Source organism: Macrotis lagotis, chromosome X, assembly GCF_037893015.1.
Source record: "Macrotis lagotis isolate mMagLag1 chromosome X, bilby.v1.9.chrom.fasta, whole genome shotgun sequence".
Classification (NCBI taxonomy): Eukaryota; Metazoa; Chordata; class Mammalia; order Peramelemorphia; family Peramelidae; genus Macrotis; species Macrotis lagotis.
This window is the reverse complement of record NC_133666.1, coordinates 513,692,055-513,717,855: the sequence shown is the minus strand read 5'-3', so window position 1 is coordinate 513,717,855 and position 25,801 is coordinate 513,692,055. Positions and strand designations below refer to the sequence as shown.

Here is a 25,801-nt window from a genome sequence, read left to right as displayed (position 1 = left end):
TGATAAAGAGAGAAAAAAAAATAAAATCCTTGTAATAAATATGCAAGGCTGAGAAAAACAAATTCTCCCATTGGCCATATTTTAAAATGCTAACATTTTACCAGTTTCCCAAATATATTTTCATTGTACTCCAATTTATTTTTTTCTCACAAATACAATTCAATTAACACATCTACTACTTACCAGGAACCTTAAATACAAAGGCAAAGATGAAAGAGTTCCTATTCATAAGTTCAATTATTTATAGATATGGTCATTGTCACTTTTTAAAAATTCTTCAATGACTTCTTTTGATCTATTAAGTAAGTCTGAGGCTTTAGTACTCAGTTTTCTATAAAACGGTGTCATTCTATCTGTCTAATCTTATCTCAAAGTCAACCTGGTCTACTTGCTGTCCTTCATACATATTCCTATATTTTCCCACAATGAGTCTTTGTTTCTGCTATTTTTAAGGTCTGAAATGACCATCTCCTCTCAATTTAATTAAATGGATTTTTACTAATCCTTCAAAGCAAAACTCCACTGCTGGGTCCTCAGGGAGTCTTCCCTGATCCAATCAATAAGAATCTTGCTTGGTGTTCCTATATTCTTAGATTCATTTGTATTGTAGTTTTATATTAGTATTATAAATTAGTTTATGTATACTATTCTCTCTTTATACACACACACACACACACACACACACACAAAATTAGTTTTTTATGTCATTTAGGACAGGAACTGTCATATAATTTTCTCTAGTATTTAGTACAATATTATGTACAGAATAAAAATGTTTATTAGTAATATCTAAATTATATGGGGCAGAAGATTTGTCTGAATTACCTGAGAATCAATTTTTTTGCAGCATTTTTTAAAAAAAAGGACATTTGTTTAATAAATAAAATTCTTTGAATTAAGTACTAATCAAATGTTGTTATTCTTCATCAGGCTTGCTTTCAAAGTAGATAAGATTAACTTGTAATTACAAGCATCTGTTTACATGACAAAAAAGTAAATTTCAATAAAAACTCTAAAAGCAGGTTTTTTTCCCCCACTTAAATAGGTTAAACATGTGCCTTACTATAATGCTTATACAAGAAATTGATTTGTCAAAGCACTTGTTCATAAAAAGCATGGTCAAACTTAAATTCAATCTAAGTAGGATAACTAAATTCTAAGTGAGTAGAATTTTTATGACTGCCATTTTACTATAATGAGCCAAAGATTTGAATAAGAATACTAAATTCCATTTCTATCCTGTCCTGTTCTGATGAAAGAGCCACCTATTCTAGACCAATGTATAATTCTAGCCAGAACTGAGATGTCTGCTTTCTAAGTTGGGTTTATTTTTGGTTCACATTTTCCTGGCTTTGAAGGAAATGATTAAATAATCTATCTTGTCTCATTTCAGCTGCAAATAGGATTTTTTGGGCTAAGAACTAATTTCTATAGAAAAATGTTTAGAAAACTAATTTATAAAAAATCTAGAACAAAATTTGCTTATGAGTTTGAAGAATGCCTGTGTAGATAAATACTGCAATCTGAACATACCACATATTTAGCTAGTAGATTCAAAATTAAAGAAATAATTCAAAATTTTTTAAAGCTTATTTTCTATCAGTGTAGAAGCAAATGAATTAACTAATCTCATACAAAGGGTGAGCAGTACTTTCAGAAGAAACATAACTTGCTACCACCCCCCCACTTTTCTATATTTACAGCTTTAATATGATGGTAAAAAACTGGATATAGTTAGAATTAATTCAATTTTGCTCTTTACTCTGCAACAGGAGATCAGTTACTTAATCTCCCTAATTCTCAGCTTACTTATGAATAAAATAAAGGTAAAAACTCCTGATTCCCACCACACAGAGTCATTATAAAAGTAAAGTTATGCATGTAAACCACTTTGTAAATTACAAAGCCCTCGATAGACATTATTATTAATAATATCAATATTATTACTATTAAGGAATCAATGGCTTGAATGTTCTTCCTTACGTCAGCAAAAGCGCTTTTAGGCAGGGGCCAAGGGAACAAATTGCATGTACTCTCTCCATAAATGTACTCATACTGACAGTTATAGGCATAAGACTTCTACTCTGGCTTTGCTGAAATAAAGTTGGAAACACCTTCTTTTGCATGTGCTTCAAGTTGTTCGTTTGCAAAGTAGTTTACTAATGGTCAATCCTTATAATAGGACTGACTATTTTATACAGGAAATCTTTTCAGGGATTGTGGGTCCCTGACACTGAACGGGGCTGAAAAAATCTCAGCCTGTTCTTATATGACATAAAATCATATCTCTGGAGATCATATGCTATCTTCCTATCTTCACTACTTCCTTTCATTCCCTTTCTCTTGAATGCGTTTTTAGGTTAGTATAATTGTCTATAAAATTTTGGGCTGTAATATCAAAGTGATTGGTGCTATAGGAAGAGAGACAATGAATAGCATTTAAATGTAGGACTAATCTATTTTCAAACTTTTGTTTTTCCTAGGATATAACTAAAAAATGGCTTTCCTCAGGAATGCGCTCTTTCTGAGTGTTTTTCGACCTGAAAGAACTCCTCTACATCAGAGCTCACACCCTGTAACCTGAATTGACCTATTTGTCCAACCAGTGGCAAAATTTGTGGGGAAGAGAGATTGAAAGGAAACATTTACACTGGAAAATACAGCAATCCAGAACTAATGAAAAAAAGACTAAACAAAACAGATTCTGGGTAAAAGTTAACAAGCAGAAGTCTAGGAGAAAGTACAAGATCATAGGAAAAGTTGTAGGACCCTAGAAAGCTTTTTTTAAATATTCATGTGTTTTCTGAAATGGAATTATACCATGGTATTTATTAAGTCACTTGTTTGCTGTCAGCATACCTATTTGTAAAATGGTAGTAGTGAAATTCCTCCCAAATACCATTTTTTCTTATGAAGGTTTTTAGGACAATACATTTGTAATTGTTTATTGTTCTGAGTTCTGAGGAAAGAAGGCACTACTTTATGTTAAATATAAAGTTTGTTATAATTTATTTATATAGTTCAAATGAATCTGCTTTTAATCAATATTACTCCAAAGAGCCTATCAAATATACTATGAAAGCCTAGTACTGGAATAGGCATCTCCTTGGAGACATGGCAATTACTTAAAAGCATTGTCTTTTGAATTGATGCATCAATATTTTCTGTAGGAATAATAGCTACAGGACTACATTAAGTCTTCAAGAACAGGTAGATATCATTCTGGTAGGCACCCTTAATATCAATGAAAATCACAACTCTTAGCTGTGGTCAGTGAAATTCAAAACCTTACAGCAAACCTTTCTGTCCAAGTCTCTTTCATTTGGACTAGACCCTGATCAACATGGCTATACTCAAAAGTCTTTCAAGACTGGTACATCCTGAAGAGGTTGTACTCTGATAACATGACTTTCAAGAAGCTTTCAAAGGATTTCAGGGAAGCCTGGAGGGATTTGCATGAGCTGATACTGAGTGAGATGGGCAGAACCAGAAAAACACTGTACACCCTAACAGCAACATGGGAGTGATGATTAACCTTGAAGGACTCGCTCATTCCATCAGTGCAACAATCGGGAACAATTTTGGGCTGTCTGCAAAGAATACCAACTGTATCCAGATAAAGAGCCATGGAGCTTGAACAAAGTTCAAGGACTATTCCCTTTAATTTAGAAAAAAAAGCCCAGTTATCTTATTGTCTGATCTTGTTATCTCTTAGACTTTTTGTCTCTTCCTTTCTCTCTCATCACACTCATTTTGGATCAATGTACAACATGGAAACAAAGTAAAGACTGACAGATTGCTTTCCGTTGGGGGCGGGGAGGGAAGTAAGATTGGGGGGAGAATTGTAAAACTCAAATAATATCTTTAATAAGAAAAAACCAAAGTCACCTCCATGAGGAGGCATCACTGGACTTCTTTAGTAGAGTATTGGTTATTACACCACCAATAATATTTTCCAGTTTTGAGAGAAACTAATTTCATGTAACAAAACCTTTAGTGAGTAATAATAAAAATGGTGCTGGAAGAGATGGGAGAAATATTTTTAAAGAATCCCCCAATCTAGAATGCAGAGCAGCTTTTCAGGCACATAGCTTCTAGCTTTTTCCTAATCAAAGTTGTTAAATCCTGCCAAGACACACATTTCAAGCATCAGTTGACAACAATGCCAAAAAATAGCCATGCTCTGCCATGCAAAGGCAGATCAACAAAAAACCTTTATCCCAGCGTTTGTGTAGGAGCTCAGTCTGAAGCCACATGAGTGGGAAGAATATCTTCAGATAGGACCACCACCGGGATGACCACCAGGAATACAGGTTTATCGGGAACCCACCTGGTAGTAGAGTTGAACCACAGTGAGTGTCAATGAGTCACTTAAACAATAATGGTTTCACCACAGTAAATGGTTTCAGATTGAGGGGAAAGAAGATATTCATTTATCACTGGGGCTTGGGTAAATTGAGAATTGGAGTATGACTTTGTAAAAGATATGGTCAATATTTGAAAATCCAAAGGAATTTAGAAGACAATCTATTATACACTGAGTACTAATATGGCTTTCAGCTTAAGGTTGAAAAGAGTTGTATAAAGTAATTTGGGATGACAGGGTCTTGGAATTATTTAGATAAGAGGACAGAACAGTTTGATTTATATAACAGATCTCTTTTTAAAATGCAGTATGTAAACTGAACAATTATGAATTAAATTTTAATTTACCATTGTTCTAAGTTATATTTCTAAATATGCTTTGTCCCAATTTTGTACTGGTCTTTAAATAATTAACAAGGACTTCTAAGCATTTTAGAAAGTGAAGGAGAACACTACCATGGAATAGTGAATGGTAAGAGAGTTTGACCTGGTTTAGACAATCTAGTCTAGATTTAATGATGGGGGAAATTGATTAATCCATAAACAAACATATTAAGTTCAGTTTTCGGGATACAAAATTAATGTCTCTGGGTCTCAGTTTCTTAACATGTAAAATGAAGGGGCCCTTTCTTGTAATTGCAGTTGTTATATCTCAATAGGATTCCAACTCCATACCACAAGGAAATGGCACAACACAGAAATGTTCCATGATACACCATGTGAAAGAACAAATGAAGGGGTAGTGTTCAAAAGCTCTTCCAACTCTAAAACTGATTCTTTAATACTATGAGTCATAACAGCAACCACTTACTGTGATCTGGTCTTCAGAAAAGAAGTTAGAAAACAGTGGGGAGTAAAAAGGAGAAATGGTTTCTTGGGGTTCAATACATATCTTGTGAAAAGGCATGAAAGTCAGTCACTGACTTATGTTAATTATAATTCTATATTCTGAGAACAAAATTCATATGATATGGACAGATGGAATCCCATAAACTTTGTTAGAACATTAATAACGCTCACTCTTTCTGAGTGTTTTTTGACCTGGAGGAACTCCTCTACCTCTAAGCTCACACCCTGTATCCTGTTTTGTCCCAACATGTATAACCTGAGGCTTCCAAAGAAGAACTTGTTTTGAAATGTTGCTTGAATGACCCCATTAATTAGATTTTGATGTCACTAAACATCAATTTGAACTGCTTTCTCAAGCTCTTCCAGGTAGTCATCTTGTTCCAGAATACCTTTCAGGAAAGAAAATTAGAGATTCCTTTGCTTTGTTACTCTCTCCTTTCTTCTCTATTTAATATTTTTCACTACATTCTTTCAAGACAAACTGTTAAAATTCCTGCTCACTTTTATGTCACTTTCTTTACACTTCTTACCACCTTAAATGGGGATCCATGAAACTATCCCTAAAAGAGAATGAAAGGATAGATGTTAAATAAAAACAAAGTTTTTTGTGTGCCTCTAAACTCCAATTTGCTATGTCTGAAATTAGAACAATCATCCTTTACCTAGTTCAAATTCCACCAAGATGAACATAGAGAATGAAGTAGGAAAATCTACTAGAAAAATGAAAATTAACAAAGTATAATTTTAAGTGTTGTCTCCAAAAGCAAAGCCTACACATTCATACTTGCTCCAGAGCTTCCCAAAGTACTTTCCAGGGATTCTGGGTCTTTCATGGTATACATGAGGGATCTTAGATCAAAATAAATTCCTGAACTGGTAGAAAAGACTTGACTAACCTCAGAAGGCATTTTTCTGTTAGTCTATGGGATCTGTTTTAGTTTAAGAAGAGGGAGGAGGCAAGGTGGTTCTTGCAAAAGTGCTTATAGTTACGGGGCACTATGAAAATTTTCCTAGTTTGCTAATACAGGCTTTTAAGCTTTTTCACAATCAGGAATCAAGAGCTAGATTACAGAAAAATGGAAAAAGAATATTTTTGTAGGATATAGAAGAAAAGAATCTATTTAGAATACAGTAAAGAGTTTAATTAAATTAAATTCATATTTATTAAATGTTTAATGTGTAGGAGGCATACAAAAACATAAAGTTTCTGGCCCTCAGGGAAGCTTACTTTCTAAAGGGGGAAAAGCACAACATAAAAACAAATAAATACATGTTATAAAAAATATTCTGGTTTTTGGACAAAGGGAAAGGGAGAACTTCAATATGAGGTTGAAAGGGTTGCAAAAGTTATCAAAAAGAAAGGTTTTAAAGAAAAAAACACTTGAGGTAGCCTTACCCAAAAGGTCTGAGAAAAACTGGAGAAGCAAAAGTCTTCAAAAGATCAGTAAGTTTCCTGACCTTTCTTCTCTGGTCTTGTAAGAGGTACCCTGAGTTCATATGTATTAGGAATCTGTTCCATCTTAGTCTTACTGTACTACAATTCCCCAATTCCTAGGGAAAAAAATATTAAAATTTCTAGCCTTCTCAATGGATTGTTTGAAATTATTAGATGAGAGTTTTTTTGGACTTGGTAATGATACAGTACAGTGATGACTTGGGTTCAAAATTGGAAGTTCTATTGCATTCCATTCAACACTTCAACATTTCAGAGCTTGGGTCAACTTAGTCATATCCACTATATGGGGGTGGAAGTTACTATACTCATAGCCCTCTATTTTTGCTGGTATATAAGAGTATCAAAATTATCATGGGATATCTTCAGTGTGATTACAATATAATAACAAGAGAAAATAAGAAATTTTGAATTTCAAAATGGCATTGAAACTCACCATCACTGAGATCAGTTCTATCAAAGTGAGAAAAAAAAATGGCCCAGAGAAATACAATCTGAAAACTAATGTCTTTTGACTCATGGACTTCTTACCATTACTATTCAGTGTCTTCATAATAACTTCCATTTGTGCAAACTCATAATTATAGTCTGGTTCTGAGGAAGCTTCACTAGCTGCATCCAGATCATGTTCTGGTGGACCAGTTTCTTTTTCAAAGTCTTTCAACCAATCTCGTCGTTTCCTCTTAGGTAGATTTATTCTATTAAAAAAACACCAACTTGTTAGTATCTAAAATCAGTGACAATGAAAATGCTTTTGAAAAAAAAAAACCCCACGAATACAGTGATGTTACCTAAAAAAGTGGTTGTTCCCCCATAGGATTCTATCTCCATGCCACAATGGAGTGGCACAACACACGAGTGTTCCATTCACACAGGACCTGAAAAAAAGAAAATGGGGTGGGTAGTGAGTCCAACATCCAAAGGGACCATAGATATATTTTAAACATGGCCTGAAACTTGACTGAAATTTAAATTCTATACTGTAAGCAAAGGATGCAAGGCATAACCGAAAAAAAGTACTTTGCTTCATAAACCCCTTAGGAAATTTGTGATGACTTCTTGTATATCTCATTTGCAACAGCATACTGGTTTTCTAATTCTGCTGTGAGCTCCTTGAGAGCAGGGAATGTTTTTCTTCTCTCTCTCTCTGTCTGTCTCTGTCTCTCCTTTCTTTTTCTCTTGTTTTTTAACTTTTTCTCTTTCATTCATTCTTTCCTTCCAGCCTTCCTAAATTTGTATTCCCAGTGCCTAGCACATTGCTTGGCACAGGGTAGCTGATTCTCTGAATGACAATTGTAAAGGGTCTGCAAATTTTGTTGCTTGAATTCCCCATAAAGAAATAGCTTGTAAAGCCCTACCTATCCTCCTTATTACAGAATTCCACTGAATGCTATGAATGCATAGAGGTTTTGCATTTATTTGGAGAGAAAAGAGTGAATCCCAAACTTGCCACTAGCTGCCTGTGTGGCCTTAGATGGATCATTTAAACTCTTTAATCCCATTTTGTCATCTTTATAACTTCAAGCAGTGGATTAAATGGCCTTGGCTCCCTTCTAGCCCTAAATCTATTATCCTTTAATTCCATGATAACTGATCCCTGATAAGTGTGACCTTATAATAAATCTGCTTTCTTACCCCTTGAAAAGAGCTTATAGTTGTTGATTAACTTAAAAAAGGGGAATACATTTTTCTGTTCACTCATCCTTTTGTTTAATAGGGAAAAGGAAAGTCTTGTGATTCCTATATGCAAAGTGGAAGAGAAGGAAAGAACTGAGCTCTTATTTTCCATTAGACTATTCTTCCCATTAAACTGACCTTTACAAACTCTAAAAATCAAAATTAAATCACAAAAATTTGTACAATTAATAATACAGCCCTGCATGAAAACAAATCCTTCCATAGTGGAAGTTTATCAACATATTTCAACTATGGTTGAAACAATTGTTTCAAATTAAAAAAAAAAAACCCTGAAAACTCCTTTAATATTTTTGATCTATCACAAATAAAACAAAACATAGTTTGTTATGTGTTTTTTCCACTGACATGCTCTCATATTCTTGCCAGTCAAAATGACTAATTTTGTAATTCTATCCCTATTAGTCTGGGTCCCATCTGTTAGGAATTTTCTACTATTTTATTAGTTTGTAGAACTGTGGAAAAAAGAGAAGTCAGAATGTATTTTGCTGAATGAATGGTGACAAGTAATACAAAAAAAGTGCTTATCTTTTCTTTTATCATCAATTTCCCACATCCATGCCTTTGCTCACCTTGTTGAAAAACCTTATGTAGTCCTCTGTTGCCTTGAGGCTAAAATAAAACCCATTCAACCAGCTTGGTATTTAAAGGCCTTCACAATCTCTTAAACTACATTTATTTTCATACTTATATTATTCTATGGTTAAATTGGATTATTAATCACTTTCTGAAATCAACATTCCAGTGCCCATTTCCATACTTTTGTATTTGCTGTCCTTCATACTTGGTATGTGTTAACTTCTCTGTCCCACTTCTTGGAATTCCTAATTCCTTTTCAATTTGACTCAGATGCTGATTGCCTCAGATAATCTCTCCTGATTCTCTCCTTCCTCAAATTTCTGACATTTGCTTATCCATGGACATATTACATCCTCTCAACAGATACAGGTCAGACTTCTTTTTTTTTTAAACTTTGTTTACCCAGTACTGGGCCCAAGACATAAAGAAAGTAAAATGTTTGTTAAATTGAATTGATCCCTCTGCTTAGAATGGCCTCCTTTTCCTTCTTCATTTGTTAAATTCCTATGCTGCCTTTCAAGTAAACTAAAATATCACTTGATGAAGTTTTTTGTTCCACTTCTCTCTCATTCCCAAAGATTTCAGCCTTCCCTGGGACTTCACACAAGCTTTTTGCTGTTACTCTCTAATGCACTTATAATGTAATATTGCGATTTACTGTTATCTTTATATTTTATCTTCCTTCTAGATGAGAAATTCCAAGAGGGGTACAAGAGTGCCTTATATAAATGTGTCTTTCTCAAATCCTAACACAGTGTTTTGAGCAGAGGACACATTTAAATAGTTTGTGAATGAATGACACTCATTGACACCTATTCAAAGCTTTCAACAAATGTAATTTATAAATAGATCACAATAGCTCCTAATGGATTTCTTTGTCTCTAGTCTCTCATCACTGCAGCCCATGCTACAGACTGCTGCCAAAATGATTTTCCTTAAACACAAATCTAACCATATCCCTCCCTTATTCAGTACACTTCAGTGGCTCTATTGTGTTTACAATCAAAATACAAACTTCTCTGTTTAGATTTAAAAGACCTTCACAACTTGACCCTGTAACTTTTCTTCCATGCCTCTCTGAACATTATTCCCCTTACCATACTCTTCATTCCAGGTAAACTGGACTTTTCCAGTTCCTCACATATAATGCTCCATCTATCATTTCCATGACTGAACCCGCCCCCTCCCATACCTGGAATGTACTCTCTCCTGACATTCTCCTCACTGAATCTCTCTCTTTTTTAAGAATATAATTCAAATACTACCTAAAATCTTCCTTCCCTTCTCCCTTCCCAATAGCAAATGAATTCACTTCCAAAATGTTGTTGTTTAGTTGTTTTGGTTGTGTCCAATTCTTTATAACCCCCTTCCTGGGGTTTTCAGAAAAAATATTTGGAGTGGTTCTCTAGTTCATTTTACAGATAAGGAATCTAAGGTAAATATGGTTAAGTGACTTGCCCAGGTTCACATAATTAATAAGTGTCTGAGGATGGATTTTAACTTAGGTCTTCTTGACTCTAGGCCTAGTACTTGATCTATTGCATTGTCTAGCTGTCCCCACTATCAAATTATCCTGTAAATAACTACTTTATATTTTTCTCTTTATAAGTGGACTTGTTTTCTCCCTGCTAGAATTCTAGTAATATTTTTTATGTGTAGAAAATGTTTTGTTTATTGTTTTTGACTATCTAATACTTAGAAAAATGCTTGGTACATTTTTGTTTTTCAATCATTTCAATTATGTCTGACTCTCCATAACCCCATTTGGGTTTTTTGGGTAATCGAGAACAAGTCACATATGCTACACAATTTTATAGAAATTTCACTAATAACCATTTATTTTAAAAATAAATATTAAGCACCAACCATTTGTTAGGTACTGCAGAGGAAACTCTTGAAATGTGTAGTCTTGTACAAGTGATAAGATGAATATAAATAATTATAATAGAAAGAATGTGAATAGAAAACAGGATTAGTACAAAGTACTATGGAAACTCAGAAAAGGAATGAATTGATGTCTACTAAGAGGACTGGGAAAATCTAGGATGTGATGGCTTATGCAAGAGGAATTGAAGGATGGGAAGCACTGATCAGATGTGGAGTGGGAAGGGAGATAAGAGAGGCAGGAGAAAGGGGATTGAAATTCAATGACATATCTTATTTCATCATCACCAAGAAGAGTTCTTCAACTTTTAATAATAAAGAACAATATGTACATCAAGTCACACTACAATTCCCTTACCTTGCATTTTCTATTGGAGTGAGAGAAACATCTCCATCTGGTGCTATGTCAATCTCACAGTGCTCAGGTTGAATACCTATGCCAAAGAGTTGTATATCCTGAGAGGTATCTGCACCAACTCTGGTGTGATCCTGGTAAAAGATTATTAAAGACACTGTAAATCTACCAACACACAAGGTATTACAACTTTTTTTGAATATCACAAAATGAAGCAGACCCCAGATATCAGGTTTTCTTTGCACTAAATTAAATAAATATATTGATAATACTTTAAAGTTGAAAATTTATGTTAAAGCTGGTCAATGCTGATTAACCAATTTAAAATTATTGTCATATCAAGTTATGATGTATTAAATCACAACATGATAAAAATAGTTAAGATTCCTTTATTAGCATTATAGATAAAAGCATTCCTTTCTTGTTTTTTATGACACTGTTTTCTCCTGGTTCTCCTATGAGTCTGGTCCCTCTTCCTCTGTTTCATTTGCTAGATCACTATTCATGCCTTTCTAACTATGGATGTATTTTGTGGATGTATATTCTAAGATCTGGTTCTGAACTGACACTCTTCTTTTTTGACCTCATCAATTCCCATCGATTTGATTAGCATCATTATGCAGAGGATTCCCCAATCTATTTAACTAGTTCTGATAACTGTTGATCTTGAGTCCTGCATTTCCAGCTTCCTAGTAGACTTTTTCAAATTAATGTCTCATGGACATCTTAAATTCAATATACTGAAAGTAGAACTCATTATCTTTTATGTCCCAAATCACAACCTCTTCTTAAAATTTCCAGTTCTTCTTTCCAATTCTTCATTCTCCCTCATCCAAGATAACCAATTAGTGGCAAGGCTTATCAGTATTATCTATACTTCTGGTATCCACCCCCTTCTCTTTACTAAAAGGGCAAAGGCACTAGTTCAGGTTCTCATTACTTCTCATCATTTGGACTATTGCAGTAGCTCCTATTGGGTCTCCTTGCCACCCATCTTTCCCCTTTCTAATCCTTTCTCCACATAGCTACCAAAGTAATATTCCCAAAGCCCCCTGATCAATAAGCTCCAGTGGTATTCTCTTGCCTCTAAAAGCAAACACAATTCTTAAATTTGACATTTTAAAGTTCATCATAATCTGGTTCTAATCTATCTTTGCTGGTTTAGTTCACATTACTTTCCTTCACTCTCTCTGCATTCCAGTCAAATTAGATTTCTTGCTATTTTCTGCCACTGTATAGGCTTCCCCATGCCTGAAATGTATTCCCTGCTCACTACTGCTTTGCAGAATCATTAGCTTCCTTTAAGACTCAGCTCAAAAAGCCTTTCATACATGAGGTCTCTCTTGATACCCTTTAGTGCCTAGTGCCCATTTCCCAGAAAATTATTTTGCATTAACTGCATATACATTCTGAATTGTCTTCCCATATAGATGTTGTTTACTAACAATAAAATGAAATCTCTCCAAACAGATGTCTTTAAAGATGTCTCTCTGAAGACAGGAGCTATTTGGTTTTTGTCTTCTATTTCTGTCACCTTGCTGAGGATCAGGCACTTGTTTATATGTTGAATGAGGGATGCAGGTCAATTTATTACAGTTCAGCTCAATGAACAACAAAACCCAAGAACAAGAGATAGAAAAGAGAAATTCCATTTAAAATAACTGCAGACAAACAATCAGGGACATTTTAGGATATCTGCAAAGGAGAATACCATCTGTATCCAAAGAAAGAATTCTAGAGTTTAAACAAAGACCAAAGACTATTACCTTTAATTTTTTTTAAAAAGGGTATCTTATTACGTAATTTTGCTATCTCTTATATTTTATTTTTTCCTTAAGGATATGATTTCTTTGTCACTACACTCAATTTTGATCAATGTATAGCATGGAAACAATGTGAAGACTATCAGACTGCCTTTTGTAGGGGGGGTGAGGGGAGAGAAGCAAGATTGGGGGGAAAATTGTAAAATTAAAAAACAATAAAAAAAGACAAATAACTGCACACAACATTAAATACTTAGGAATCTACCTCCTAAGACAAACCCAGAACAAGAACACAATTATAAAGCATTTCTCACCCAAATAAAATCAGATCTAGATAATTGGAAAAATGTCAAACACTCATGGATAGGATGAACTAATACAATAAAAATGACAATTCTCCCCAAATTAAATTACTTATTCAGTGTCATACCAATCAAATCCCCAAATAACTACTTTACTGAGTTAGAAAAAAATAGTAACAAAATTCATCTGGAGCAACAAAAGGCAAGAAATAGCAAGGGAACTGATGAAAAAAAATGTAAAGGAAGGTGGCCTAACTATGCCAGATCTAAAACTATACTATAAAGCAGCAGTCATCAAAACTGCCTGGTACTGTTTAAGAAATGGAGTCATGGATCAGTGGATTAGGATAGGTTCAAAAGAAACTTCAGTAAATGACTACAGCAATCTACTATTTGATAAACCCAAAGACATCAGCCTCTGGGATAAGAACTCAGTATTTAACAAAAATTGTGGGGGAAAACAGGAAAATAGTATGGCAAAAACTATGCAAAGATCCACATCTCACACACTATACCAAAATGAGGTCAAAAAGGGTACAGAATTTAGACATAAAGAGCGATACCATAGATAAATTAATAGACCAAAAAATACTCTATCTGATCTATGGAAAAACGGATAAATTTATGACCAAACAAGATTTAGAGCACATTATAAACTGTAAAATGAATGATTTTGACTATATTAAATTAAGAGGTTTTTGCACTAACAAAATCAATGCTGCCAAAATTAGAAGAAAAGCAGAAAGCTTGGAAACAATCTTCACAACCAAGAGTTCCAATAAAGGTCTCATTTATAAAATATATAGAGAATTGCATCAAATTTATAAGGTCACAAATCATTTCCCAATTGATAAATGGTCAAAGGATATGAACAGACTGTTTTCTAATGAATTAAAGCTATATATAATCATTTGACAAAATGTTCCAAATCACTATTGATCATAGAAATGCAAATTAAAACAACAATGAAGTATCATCTCAAATTCATTAGATTGGCCCAGATGAGAAAAAGGGAAGATAATCAATGTTGGAGAGGTTGTGGGAGGATTGGAACATTGATGTATTACTGTTGGAGTTGTGAATGGATCCAATCTTTCTGGAGAGCAATATGGAACTATGCCCAAAGAGCAATAAAAATGTTCATACCATTTGACCCAGCAATTCCAATTCTAGGACTATATCCTGAAGAAACTATAAAAAATGGGAAAAGTCCTTCATGTTCCAAAATATTCGTAACAGCTCTTTTTTTTGAGGTAAAGAATTGGAAATTGAGGGGATGCCCATCAATTGGGGAATGGCTAAAAAAGTTATGGTACATGAATACTATGGAATATTATTGTTCTATAAGAAACCATAAATGGTTGGACTCTAGAGAAGTATAGAATGACTTGTGGGATCTGATGCTGAATGAAGGGAGTAGAATCAAGAGAACACTGTGCACATCAACAACATTATGAGATGAACAACCTTGATGGAAGCAACTCTTCTCAACAATCCAGAGAGCTAGGACAACTGTATTTGACTGGTTATGGACTATATTATCCCCAACCAGAGGAAGAAAAGCAAAACAAAACAAAACACAGAAAAAAAACCCCTACTGAATCTAATAAACATGTTATAAAAATTATCTCTTATGTATCTCTTTCTCTTAATCCTAATTCATCATGCCAAAAATTACTAATTTGTAAATATATTTGACAAAATATGTATGTAAAATGCTAAACTGACTATTTCCTGCTGGGTGGAAGGGGGTAGGAAGGGAAGGTGGTGGAGGGAAATTTTGTAACTTGGAAATATGCATGTACAAATGGATTAAAATAAATAAAAAACAATTCAACTCAAAAATAGTATTTTTTTAAATACTAGATATATGAGACATATCAAACTAAGTATAGAAGATATCAAAAAATAAAGCAGTTCATACTCTCAAGAAACTCATTTTATTAGAGAACATAAAACATTTCTGCAAGTAAACACAATAATATGAAATAATTTCAAGATGGAGAGACTGCTAATCATTACAGGAATTAGGAAAGGTCTCATGTAGAAAGTGGCACATGAACTATAATCTGAAGTAGATTAAGGATTTCAAGAGGCAGCAGTGAGGAAAGGGTATATTCCAGCCTGGAAGGAGGCAGTGAGGAAAAATCACTTACAGGGCAGCTAGGTGGCCTAGTGGATAGAGCACTGGGCCTGGAGTCAGGAGTACCTGAGTTCAAATCCGACCTCAGACACTTAATAATTCCCTAGCTGTGTGGCTTTGGGCAAGTCACTTAACACCATTGCCTTGCAAAAAAATAAATTAAAAAAAAAAAGAAAATCACTTACAAAAAAGTCAAGAAAGAATGAAATGGATAGTTTTACTTGGAGAACAGCAAAGAGGGCTATATATTCATTGGGGCAGAGAATACATGAAGGAGTAGTAGAAAGTAAGATTGAAAGGTAGGTGGGAACCGTATTATAAAGGATTTTCAATGTTAATTCGAGAAATTTGTATTTTATTCAAATGAGATTTTTGAGTAGAGTGACATGGTCATAATGTTTCAAGAAAATTAATTGGTAGCTACTAGAATAAGAGTTGGAAGGAAAGGATTGGAGGCAGGGCAAACTAATTAGGGGGTGGTTGTCATGAATGTCAACTCACAGAGGACTCATCTTCAGGGACTGTGATTGTTCCATCTCTTATTTCTCAAATTAAGTGGCATAGAGGATAGAGTACTAGGTCTTGAGAACCGAGTTAAAATCCAGTCTTAGATGCATATAAACTGTGTGACCCTCAGCAAGTCACTTAATCACTGTTTGAATCAGTTTCCTCATTTGTAAAACAGGGATAGCAAGGACATCATTAGGATTAAATGAGAACTCTATAAAGTGTTTAGCACAGTGCCTAATGACTAGCTGAGAAAAAAAATTACACTCTTGTCTTTTTTATAATGCTAGTACTATTGACTCAGTATCCTAGTAATAAATACTGCAAAATGTTAGTAACTAGACTAGGCTATATTTAACTTTTGGTCTGAACAAAAGAAATTTTCAGAAAGAGTTTGCTTCTCTGTTATTGACCTCTGTCACAGACCACCAGAATAATGCAGACAAGCTAGGTGGCACAGTGGATAGTGCTGGGCCTGGAGTCAGACAATTCCTGAGATTTTCCTAAGATCAATTTGGTCTCAGACACTTAGTGGCTAAGTGACCCAGGGCAAGGCACTTCACCCTGTTTGGCTCAGTTTCCTCATCTGTAAAATGAGATGGAGAAGGAAATGGCAAACCACTCTAGTATCTGACAATAAAGCCCCAAATAAAGGCACAAAAACTTAGGTGACTGAAAAGACTGAACAGCCACAAAGAGAGGTTATCTCTTTGTTTTGTCTCTATCATACTCTCCACTGTTGTAGTTTTGTCAAGTTCTTCTAATGAATAAGACACTAAAGTACAATATGTACATGAATGCACGAACAAGATATTGAGGGGATAATCTCAGAGTGAGAGTACTAAGATTAAGGAGAACTGGGAGAGACTATTTGTAGAATGTGAGACTTGAGCTGAGGCTTGAAGAAAGTCAGGAAAACCAAGAGATAATGATGAGAAAGGAGAAGGTTCTAGACATGGGGGAAGATAGCCTGATGGTCTCATTCTCTATTAAGCCCTAGCGGAACTACAGGGGAAACATTATTAGCCTCTGTGACAATTGCAGTGACTGGATGCAATTTGCAATTTCAGTTATGAGCTCATGAGGCCATGAGCCAGAAGGGCTTGTCTAGAAGAAGAAAAATGAGTCTCTTTGCTGAGTTTATGCTAAGGTTTCTAGAAAGGAAGCAAATAGCTATAACATTATAGGTCTTTTGTTTTATTTTGTTTATGGAACATCTATAGTTTAAAATGTCATTATTTTAAACAACAGCACAGAGGGATTCCAAGATGCTCTATCAAAATGGAAATGACATAAAATCATTATTTTGTCCTTTCTTATTCAGTTAATTAAATAAAGTTTGGTTAGGAAATAATTATCTCAAAGTTAAGTTGTTAAGTACTGTACCTAGATCATAGAAAGCACTTAATAAATTTACTCATAAGAATAAATGAATGAATTATGGCTTGTGACAATACAGTGATGATTTTCTATAGAACAAATAACATTATAATTCATTGTTTTATTAATTCTTTTAATGAATTACATGAAGGTTAAACTAATGCCAAAATAGAATAAGTGTTATAAAGAAGACAGAGCCCAGGGGCGGCTAGGTGGCCTAGTGGATAAAGCACCAGCCCGGGAGTCAGGAGTACCTAGGTTCAAATCTGGTCTCAGACACTTAGTAATTACCTAGCTGTGTGGCCTTGGGCAAGCCACTTAACCCCATTTGTCTTGAAAAACCTAAAAAAAAAGTGTTGCAAGTAAACTTGGAAACAGCCAGGTTAGACTATTTGAAAAACTGAACATATTTAGAAGAAGGAAATGGAAGAAGACAGAGCCTTCCACATGGATGAGTCAGCAATTTAGATTCACATTTGTTCTCTTACCTTTAAATAATAGACAAGAAGTTCATTGAGAGCAGGGTCAGCATTCAGGTTCACCAAATAGCATTTGTCATCCCCCACCTTGATGCCAGAAGTTTCAAGGGAAATACCCATACTTTCAAGCTGCCTTTGCCTCTCCTGTGGACAAAACCAGACAAAAGTGAGTAACTCATCCAGTTTGTTGCCTTAGTAACAAGACTTGCAAATGAAAAGTTTAAGTCATTCTTGCCCAGTACAAAGTACATAGACACATCTATTAGAAATCTAAGAAGCTAAGGATTGGACTGGATCCCAGATACTCCTTTAGACTCTAATTGATTGGTGTGGTCAGATGTTTAAGCATCAGTGTGACTGAAAAACATCTGTGAAAATGTACATCTTTATGTGCCTTTCACAAATAAATGGAAATTTAGCCCTCCAGTGATATCTATCTTACTTGAATTCTTCAAGGCAAATTAGTCAAATTCCATTTCATCATAAGCTCAAGAAATAAGAATCATAATAGGAGCATTTAAATTTCTTACAGTTCTTTAAAATTTCCAAAACACTTTGTATTTATTATTGTTTTACCTTTTGAAGTAGAAAACACTAGATTAATACTATACTTTTGGATTATCCTGCTGATAGCATAATTCCAATTTAAACTATCCAGTCTTACATTTTGCTATTTTATCTGAAGCAACAGAATAGACTTGGATTCACATGTACTGACATTTCTGATAGTTCATTTAATTATATCCATACACCTTTTGCTAGTCCCTAACCACACTAGTAAAGTATAGACATAGGCATACAGTTCAAATAAATAATAAAAGAACAAAATATCAGCCATAAGAAACTAGTATATAAACCACCTTTTATATATTCACAGTATTAAATAGAAATATGACTTTTAATATTCTAAAGAAAATATATTAAAAGAAACAAAAACATAAGACAAAGTAAAATCAGAATATTCCATATTAAGCTACCTGGGCAATTTCTTCAGTTTTCCTTAATTTCTCCTCCCAGGTTACAGTTAATTCTTTTATTAGTTTTTCAGATTCTTCTAATTTTTCCTTCAGTTCTGGAGCTTTCATAGCCTTAAAAAGTAAAAAAAAATGATATACCCCAATATTTTATTCGCTAATCTTCTCATCATTTTATAAAAAAGCAAAAAGACAATTCTTTTCAAGATTATTACAGTATGTGGGTAGTAATTTAACCAAGAGATATAAGCGAACATGGATGATGTAATAAATATTTTCTTGAGTCTTTTAAGAACGGGGAGAAAGTCAGGAACAGTAATGAGTTTAAATTTAATGCCATCCTTATTCTTGTACTTATTTTAAATATCAGGAAAAATATTTCTTCTTTACAAATAAAGAAACCAGTAGCAAAAAAGGCCACTTAATCAATGTTACTTTTTCCCACTGATGACAGACATCATCATATGTCACCAATGAAGGCATTTCAATTAAATTAACTTACTAGGAAAGATGAAATTTCTCCTAATTTATTTGCAGAATACAATCTGGACCCTTTATTATTGCTTTTCTTTACTGTTGGCAATCAATTTAGGCAATTTATTACTCACTTGGAAGCAGGACATCTGGTGAAAACAGCAGTAATTTGCCTCTGAATTTGTTCGAGAATACCCAAGGGGAATGAAGCTAGACAGATGCAGGTTTTTCTTTTTAAAATGTTTCATTTCATTTGACAGCAATATGCTTTCTGACACCCTGCAGTAACATGACTCTACAGAAAATATGGATAGCCAAGAGCAAAGACCACAGGGCTAGGAAGAAAAACAACTAAATGAAGTATCTCAGATTTAGAGGCTAATCCAAGTGCACCTCAATTCCAGTCAGTTAATAAGGATGACTAAATTCCTTCCAAGATGCTGATAGCATCAGTGGAACTGGGAATACACTGGGGGCATCTAATATTGTACTCAGAAAGACAAACTTTGAACATTTTAAATGGGCTTACAATAGCTTCTCTTCCATTTTCTACTCTCAGATTTTGGTCCAGAAATCTGGCAGGTCTACCAGCTCTGGCAAAGCAAGTTTTACTTTCTCAGCTGAAACTCTGACTACAACACAGATTCAAAGAAAAGGAGAAAACAACTAGAAATTTAATCTTAATCTTCAAATAAATTCTATTCAGGATTTTGATTTTCCTGACACATTTTCCAGTCTTGCTAATTGCAATAATAAAATTGTTTGATGCATTTAAAAAAAGTAAATAAATCTCAAAAAACACAGAAGAGGACTGTTTAATTGCTTTCCAAATGTATACTTTTACATTAAAAGCATCTCCCAGGACAAAAAACAACAACACTTTTATATAATTTACTTTTTAACTAGAAACAAAAAAATCCTTCTTCGAATTCTACTGGCCAGATGTACTACAAATCCTAAAGAAACCCAGGGTCCAAGGAACTTTGTCATGCTCTTATCATTCAATACCATTCAGCCTTGGTGATCCGCCTAATCAGCAAGCCAACACTCATATGTTCCAAAGTGAAGCACAAAGTAAATAGAACAAATCATAAAATCAGAGATTTCATTGGACATTTTTTCAACTTAGCAAAATGTGCTTTTCTAGCAAAAAGAATAACTCCTTACCATGATATTAAAGGCAGTATTAGTAACATCTTGATTACACTATTCATGTTTTCTTATACTTCTTGTGGTTAAATTTAATAACTTCTTAAGAGTATTCAAGGTATCTTCACATATGTGGAAAATATACACAAATGACTTGTAGAATTAATCTCATCATTTCATAGTTGTATCTGCTACAGCTGGTTCCTGATGATTCCAGAACTGATTTCCTCAAATACTAATAGAATAAAAGTCACTTTTTCTCTAACATGCATATCCCTTCTCCCCTCCCTCACCCTCATTTTCTCTTGTCTCCTTTTGGATTGTTTCATTGTTTTACATAGCCCCCAATAAAAGATGGGCAGGATCAGGCAGAACCAATAAAATGAAAAATAGTCAGTTTTGTTCTCTGTCAACAGTTAGGGAAATGATGAAAATATCCATTGCCTAGCACAATATCTTATACTTGATAAAAATGCTTCTTGAACAAATTTTTTATTAGAACCTGAGAATATTCATAACAGGTAGGTAGAGGAGAAATTGTTATTTTCATTCTATGGATAAGTAAACTGAGGTTATCAGAATAAGTGATGTCCTCAAATCTAGGTTTCTTGATATATATATATATATATATATATATATATATATATGTACATAAAATGAGAAAAAGTTTTAGTGCTTCAAGAAGAGCAAAGTACCAAATAATTTTAACAAAAGTATATGTACAGGGATACTTTTTTTTACCTCGGCCTGTGATAGCTGCTCTTTCAATTTCTCCACTTCCTCACGTAACTCTCTGATGACTCTTGCATTAGGATCTTCATTGACCACAGCATGATTGACTATTCTTTTGGCTCTGTCTGCATATCTTAATGTAGAGAGTGTCTCTTCATAGTTGTCTGCTGCTGGGCTAATGGTCGCTATCATTGAGGTCTGACTATTGCCTCCCAAGTTGTCCTGCATAACATATTGTACAGTTTAAGGAACATACAAGAAGAACAAATTCATAATGTTTTGTATAATATGCATCTTATAAATAAAAAAAGAATCAGTGCAAAATTCGCTCCTAACAATGAAGAGCCTTAAAGTCTGGATATCTAACCTAAGAAGAATCAAAGTTTAATATGGATTTTAAAAAATGAGCTTGTTGATAACTAAAGACATATCAGTTACTGAGGTCACACTGTGGGACAAAGAAATATGTTACCCATAGAAAACTGAAGAAAAAATTATTCTTCAGCAAAAGGTCACTAAACTACTACAGAGTAGAACATTAAAACTTTTTTCATAGAAATTATTTCATGAAGGGCAGGCTAGGTGGTGCAGTGGATAGAGCACCGGCCCTGGAGTCAGGAGTACCTGAGTTCAAATCCAGCCTCAGACACTTACTAATTACCTAGCTGTGTGGCCTTGAGCAAGCCACTTAACCCCATTGCCTTGCAAAAAAAAAAAAACAACCTAGAAATTATTTCATGAGATATGAAGTGACAAGAAAAGATATGATTTCTCTGTATAGTTCATAAATTTCCATAAATATGATATAATCTGACCTCTGTGCATAGTAATAAACATTAACAGTAATTTAATGTTTTACACTTAGAACTCATTTTCCTCACTTCAGCTCTATGTGTAATATAAGAATTATTTCTGTTTTACAGATGAAGAAACTGGGGGTCAGAAGTTAAGATGTGCATAGATCTTTACATAAACTCTTTTCCTTTTGTTGCAATGACTCTCTGAAGGACCAATACCTATTGAATGGTGCTTGCCTAAAATGAATCATGTCAACCAAAGGAAGGAAAAAAAGCAAAATAAGAAAAAAAGTCATAAAAACTATTTTCCAATATACATGACCAAGAGCTAATAAAATGTACATTATGTTTGTTGTCTGTAACAGACATGCACATTTTTTTTCAGAGTAAAGCATATGAGAAGGCTTTCATTAAAGAGTTACTCCAATCCCTCATTGTAGTCTGGAAGTGACCCTGGGTTCTATAAAGTGAGGTCAACAAAATGTTAGCTCTGCTGCAGCTGCTACTCAGGCATTTCAGTCATGTTTATCTCTTCATGACTCTATTTGAGGTTTTCATGGCAAAGATACTGCAGTGGCTTGCCATTTCTTTCTCTACCTCACTTTATAGATGAGGAAACTGAGGCAAACAGGGTTAATTAATAAGCTCAGATCTGAACTTATAAAGATAGACTTCCTGATTCAAAGCCCACCATCTAATCCACTGTGCCATCTAACTAGATCCTGCCAATTTGGAAAGAAGGCCCAGGGATAGATTGAATTCCATCATCTGAGGACCACCCTTAAATCTGGAGATATTCAGCAACAATTTGGTTGCATGATCATGAGTTTCTGTGGAATACCAACTTTTGAAAACAATTATAGATGGGCTATGGTTTCAATTACTGGATGGAATAGCAGCACTGACAAAATTAAAGATAACATAGCATGGAAAGACATTAAGAATTTATTTATCCAATCCATTTTACAAATGAGTAAATTGAGTTCCAAAAAGATGAAGTCATTTTGTAATATTATCCAGCAAGTTACTGTCAAAAGAGGAACAGAGATCTCTTAATGCCTATTTCAGGGTCCTTTCCAAAACATTTTTTTTTTACTAGATATAGGATTTCATTGGTAGAGACAATTTCCAGGAGGAAATTTCATTGACTAATGTAAACTGGCAACTCTTGAACCTGTGTATTCCTGACTATTATGCCATACTATCTCCTTAGTACATGTGAAATGAAAGAATATGTACAATCATGCATTACCTTGAGAAGCCAAGTGAGGACTGAGTCCCGGTAAGGCACAAATTTGTTTTTACCCTTTCCAGCTGCTTGGTCAGCCAGGGATGATATAACCAATCCTAGGGTTGTCAGTGACCTAGAAGAAGCAAAAATAAAATAAAATTAACCCTTCGAGGTAAAGGTGATAAAAGCAAAAAAAAAAGGAAAAAATATAACATAACTACTTAATTGATCCTATCAATTCATTAAATGAACAAAGTAATTCCATTTACTTTGTTTTAGAAAACCAGAAAACCAGAGTTTTAGAAACCAGAAAACTAGCACAAGTCTCACAATAGAATGTTCTGTAGCTCTTGGTTAAGGCTTTTTTTTTTCCTTGTTTGTTTTTTGCTAGGCAGTAGGGTTAAGTGGCTTGCCTAAGACCACACAGCTAGGTAATTATTAAGTGTCTGAGGCTGGATTTGAACTCAGGTACTCCTGACTCCAGGGCCGGTGCTCTATCCACTCTGCCACCTAGCCACCCTTGGTAAATAGTTTTCAACATAAGCTTCTTGTTGAAACTAAACAATTTTGATCTTTGACCTTTAGCACAATAGGGTAACTTGCAAAGTTCTTCACCACACCTCCCATGGCTGTGCAGAAGACATCAGATTATCTGCTGACAACTGCAGTCAACAAAGAATTAATAAAGTTGTTCATACTTACCAAGCCACATGGTTGAGACTATCTATGCCTCAGGAGATGCTAACTCAAGGAGAAGAATAACTACAAATCTCTTTCTCAAAGAGAAAGAGCTAAGTGGCATTTGGGGAAAATTCATTTGCTTAAGATCCTGTAGACAAAAATGCTGCCAGGAATAATAGTTTGGGACACAAAGGAGTAAGGGAAAGAAGAAATGTCTATTTGTGTCATATGTGACTATAACTTGCATTTTTCTGGGGTAAATAAATCCAATACCAAACTTATTAACTACATACAAATAAAATCTTTCACAGGGCATATTGAGAAAAATGAAGATGGTGAATTTAGGAAGGTGACAAGAATTTGTATCAAGAGGATAATCACTAAGGCCAGTTAAGTCAGATTTGAGCTGGGATTCAGAAGGATTCTGCAAGAGCCAAACTAAACTCAGAGCTAGAAGAATTCTTGGAGATCATCTTATCTAAACCTCTTATTTTAATTTGCAATTACTCACATCAAACTCAAGATGGAATAGAAAACCGATTTCCCATAAATACACCACCCGAAAGAAAACTGAATGTACAGAGATAATTCAAGGAATGAGTCAATATTACAATAACTAAAAGCCATTATGACATGACTAAAAGCCATATATGACACACACAAACATATATATATATATATATATATCATATATATATATAATATATATATATATATATATATATGGAGAGAGAGAGAGAGAGAGAGAACTGCTTTTTGACAGATTTAATATTCAAATTAAACCATTCCCTGAGGGGCAGCTAGGTGGCACAGTGGATAGAGCACCGGCCCTGGAGTCAAGAGTACCTGAGTTCAAATCCTGCCTCAGACACTTAATAATTACCTAGCTGTGTGGGCTTGGGCAAGCCACTTAACCCCAATGCCTTGCAAAACTTAAAAAAAAAATTAAACCATTCCCTGCTCCCAAAGGGTATCATTATAAAATAGGTCAAACCACATGGAATGCATGTGAAGTATAGAACCAATATGGATGTCAATAGATGATTAAAGAAACAATTTCTCTTGGAGTATAGCACATTTTTACTACTTTGTTCCTTCATTCAATCAACATTTATTAAGTCCTTATTGTATGAAGAGCATTGTGTTAGGCTCTAGGGGAAATACAAAATCTGGTTTTGAAACACAACTACTTAACTAAAAACAGTTGTTCTTACTGCTATGTATCTTCTCAGGTTCAAATACAACTTGAATGATTTCAATTGAAAAAGACTAGTTATCAGCAACACAATTGGTCTGAAGATATAAAAAATATAAGATTCGCATTTAGTAGCCATTCCTTGATTATAATTTTTAAAAAGCATTTAATTTAGTAAAAATAAAACTCCATTTTAAGAACTGTTCTTCAATAAGGCATTTCCCATTCACATGTCAAAACCATATAATATTCCTTCACAGGTAAAACTAAGACAAGACGTGAGACCCTGAAGGTGATTTGCTCAGATCTGCCTCCTCACCCCACTGGGGTCAGCCTGGGTCCCAGCCCCTCCCCCATTCCCTTCTAAAGGTTCCATGGTGTTCAGGGAGCAGGGAGAGGCTCTGAATTTCTGGGGTAGGCATCTCTGAAGGACACCTCTTCCAGGACTGAGATGGTGGAGAGAAGACAGGCACAGACAGGCACTATTTTAAGCACTCCCTATTTCCCTTCAAAAATAACATGAAAGAAACCTCTTAACAGAAACTAGATCAACAAAAGCCAGGGAAAAAAAGCTTGGAGAAGAACACCTACTAACAAGGTCTGTCTCAGGGGACTGTGGGTGAATCAGGAGAGGAGACCAGAGAATCAGCGCAGGGACAGCAAGGTGGGGAAGCCAAAGGACTGGCATTAGCCTTACAGACCTTGGTGAGAGGCATTAGCCTCAGAGACCTTGGTGAGAGGTGTTAGTCTCAGAGACTTTGAGAGGTGGGTCAAGAACCAACTTTAGCTGCTGAGTCTTTGACCGGGGAGAGGA

General features: G+C 34.6%; 1 protein-coding gene across 10 annotated transcripts in view; it reads right to left on the bottom strand.

Annotated features, from left to right (window-relative positions):
• KIF13A (kinesin family member 13A) overlaps positions 1-25,801 on the bottom strand; it is a 262,629-nt gene that overhangs the window by 70,171 nt on the left and 166,657 nt on the right. For 6 of the 10 annotated variants that reach the window (XM_074207196.1, XM_074207200.1, XM_074207201.1 and 3 more), the window contains exons 10-17: positions 23,133-23,244; positions 21,093-21,305; positions 18,732-18,842; positions 17,764-17,898; positions 11,184-11,314; positions 7,459-7,545; positions 7,199-7,365; positions 4,214-4,330 (exon numbers count right to left, since the gene is read on the bottom strand). In XM_074207196.1, coding sequence (XP_074063297.1) covers positions 4,214-4,330; positions 7,199-7,365; positions 7,459-7,545; positions 11,184-11,314; positions 17,764-17,898; positions 18,732-18,842; positions 21,093-21,305; positions 23,133-23,244 — 1,073 coding nt within the window. The remainder of the gene's footprint in view (positions 1-4,213; positions 4,331-7,198; positions 7,366-7,458; positions 7,546-11,183; positions 11,315-17,763; positions 17,899-18,731; positions 18,843-21,092; positions 21,306-23,132; positions 23,245-25,801) is intronic. The other 4 variants (XM_074207202.1, XM_074207204.1, XM_074207205.1 and 1 more) reach the window with 1 other exon arrangement.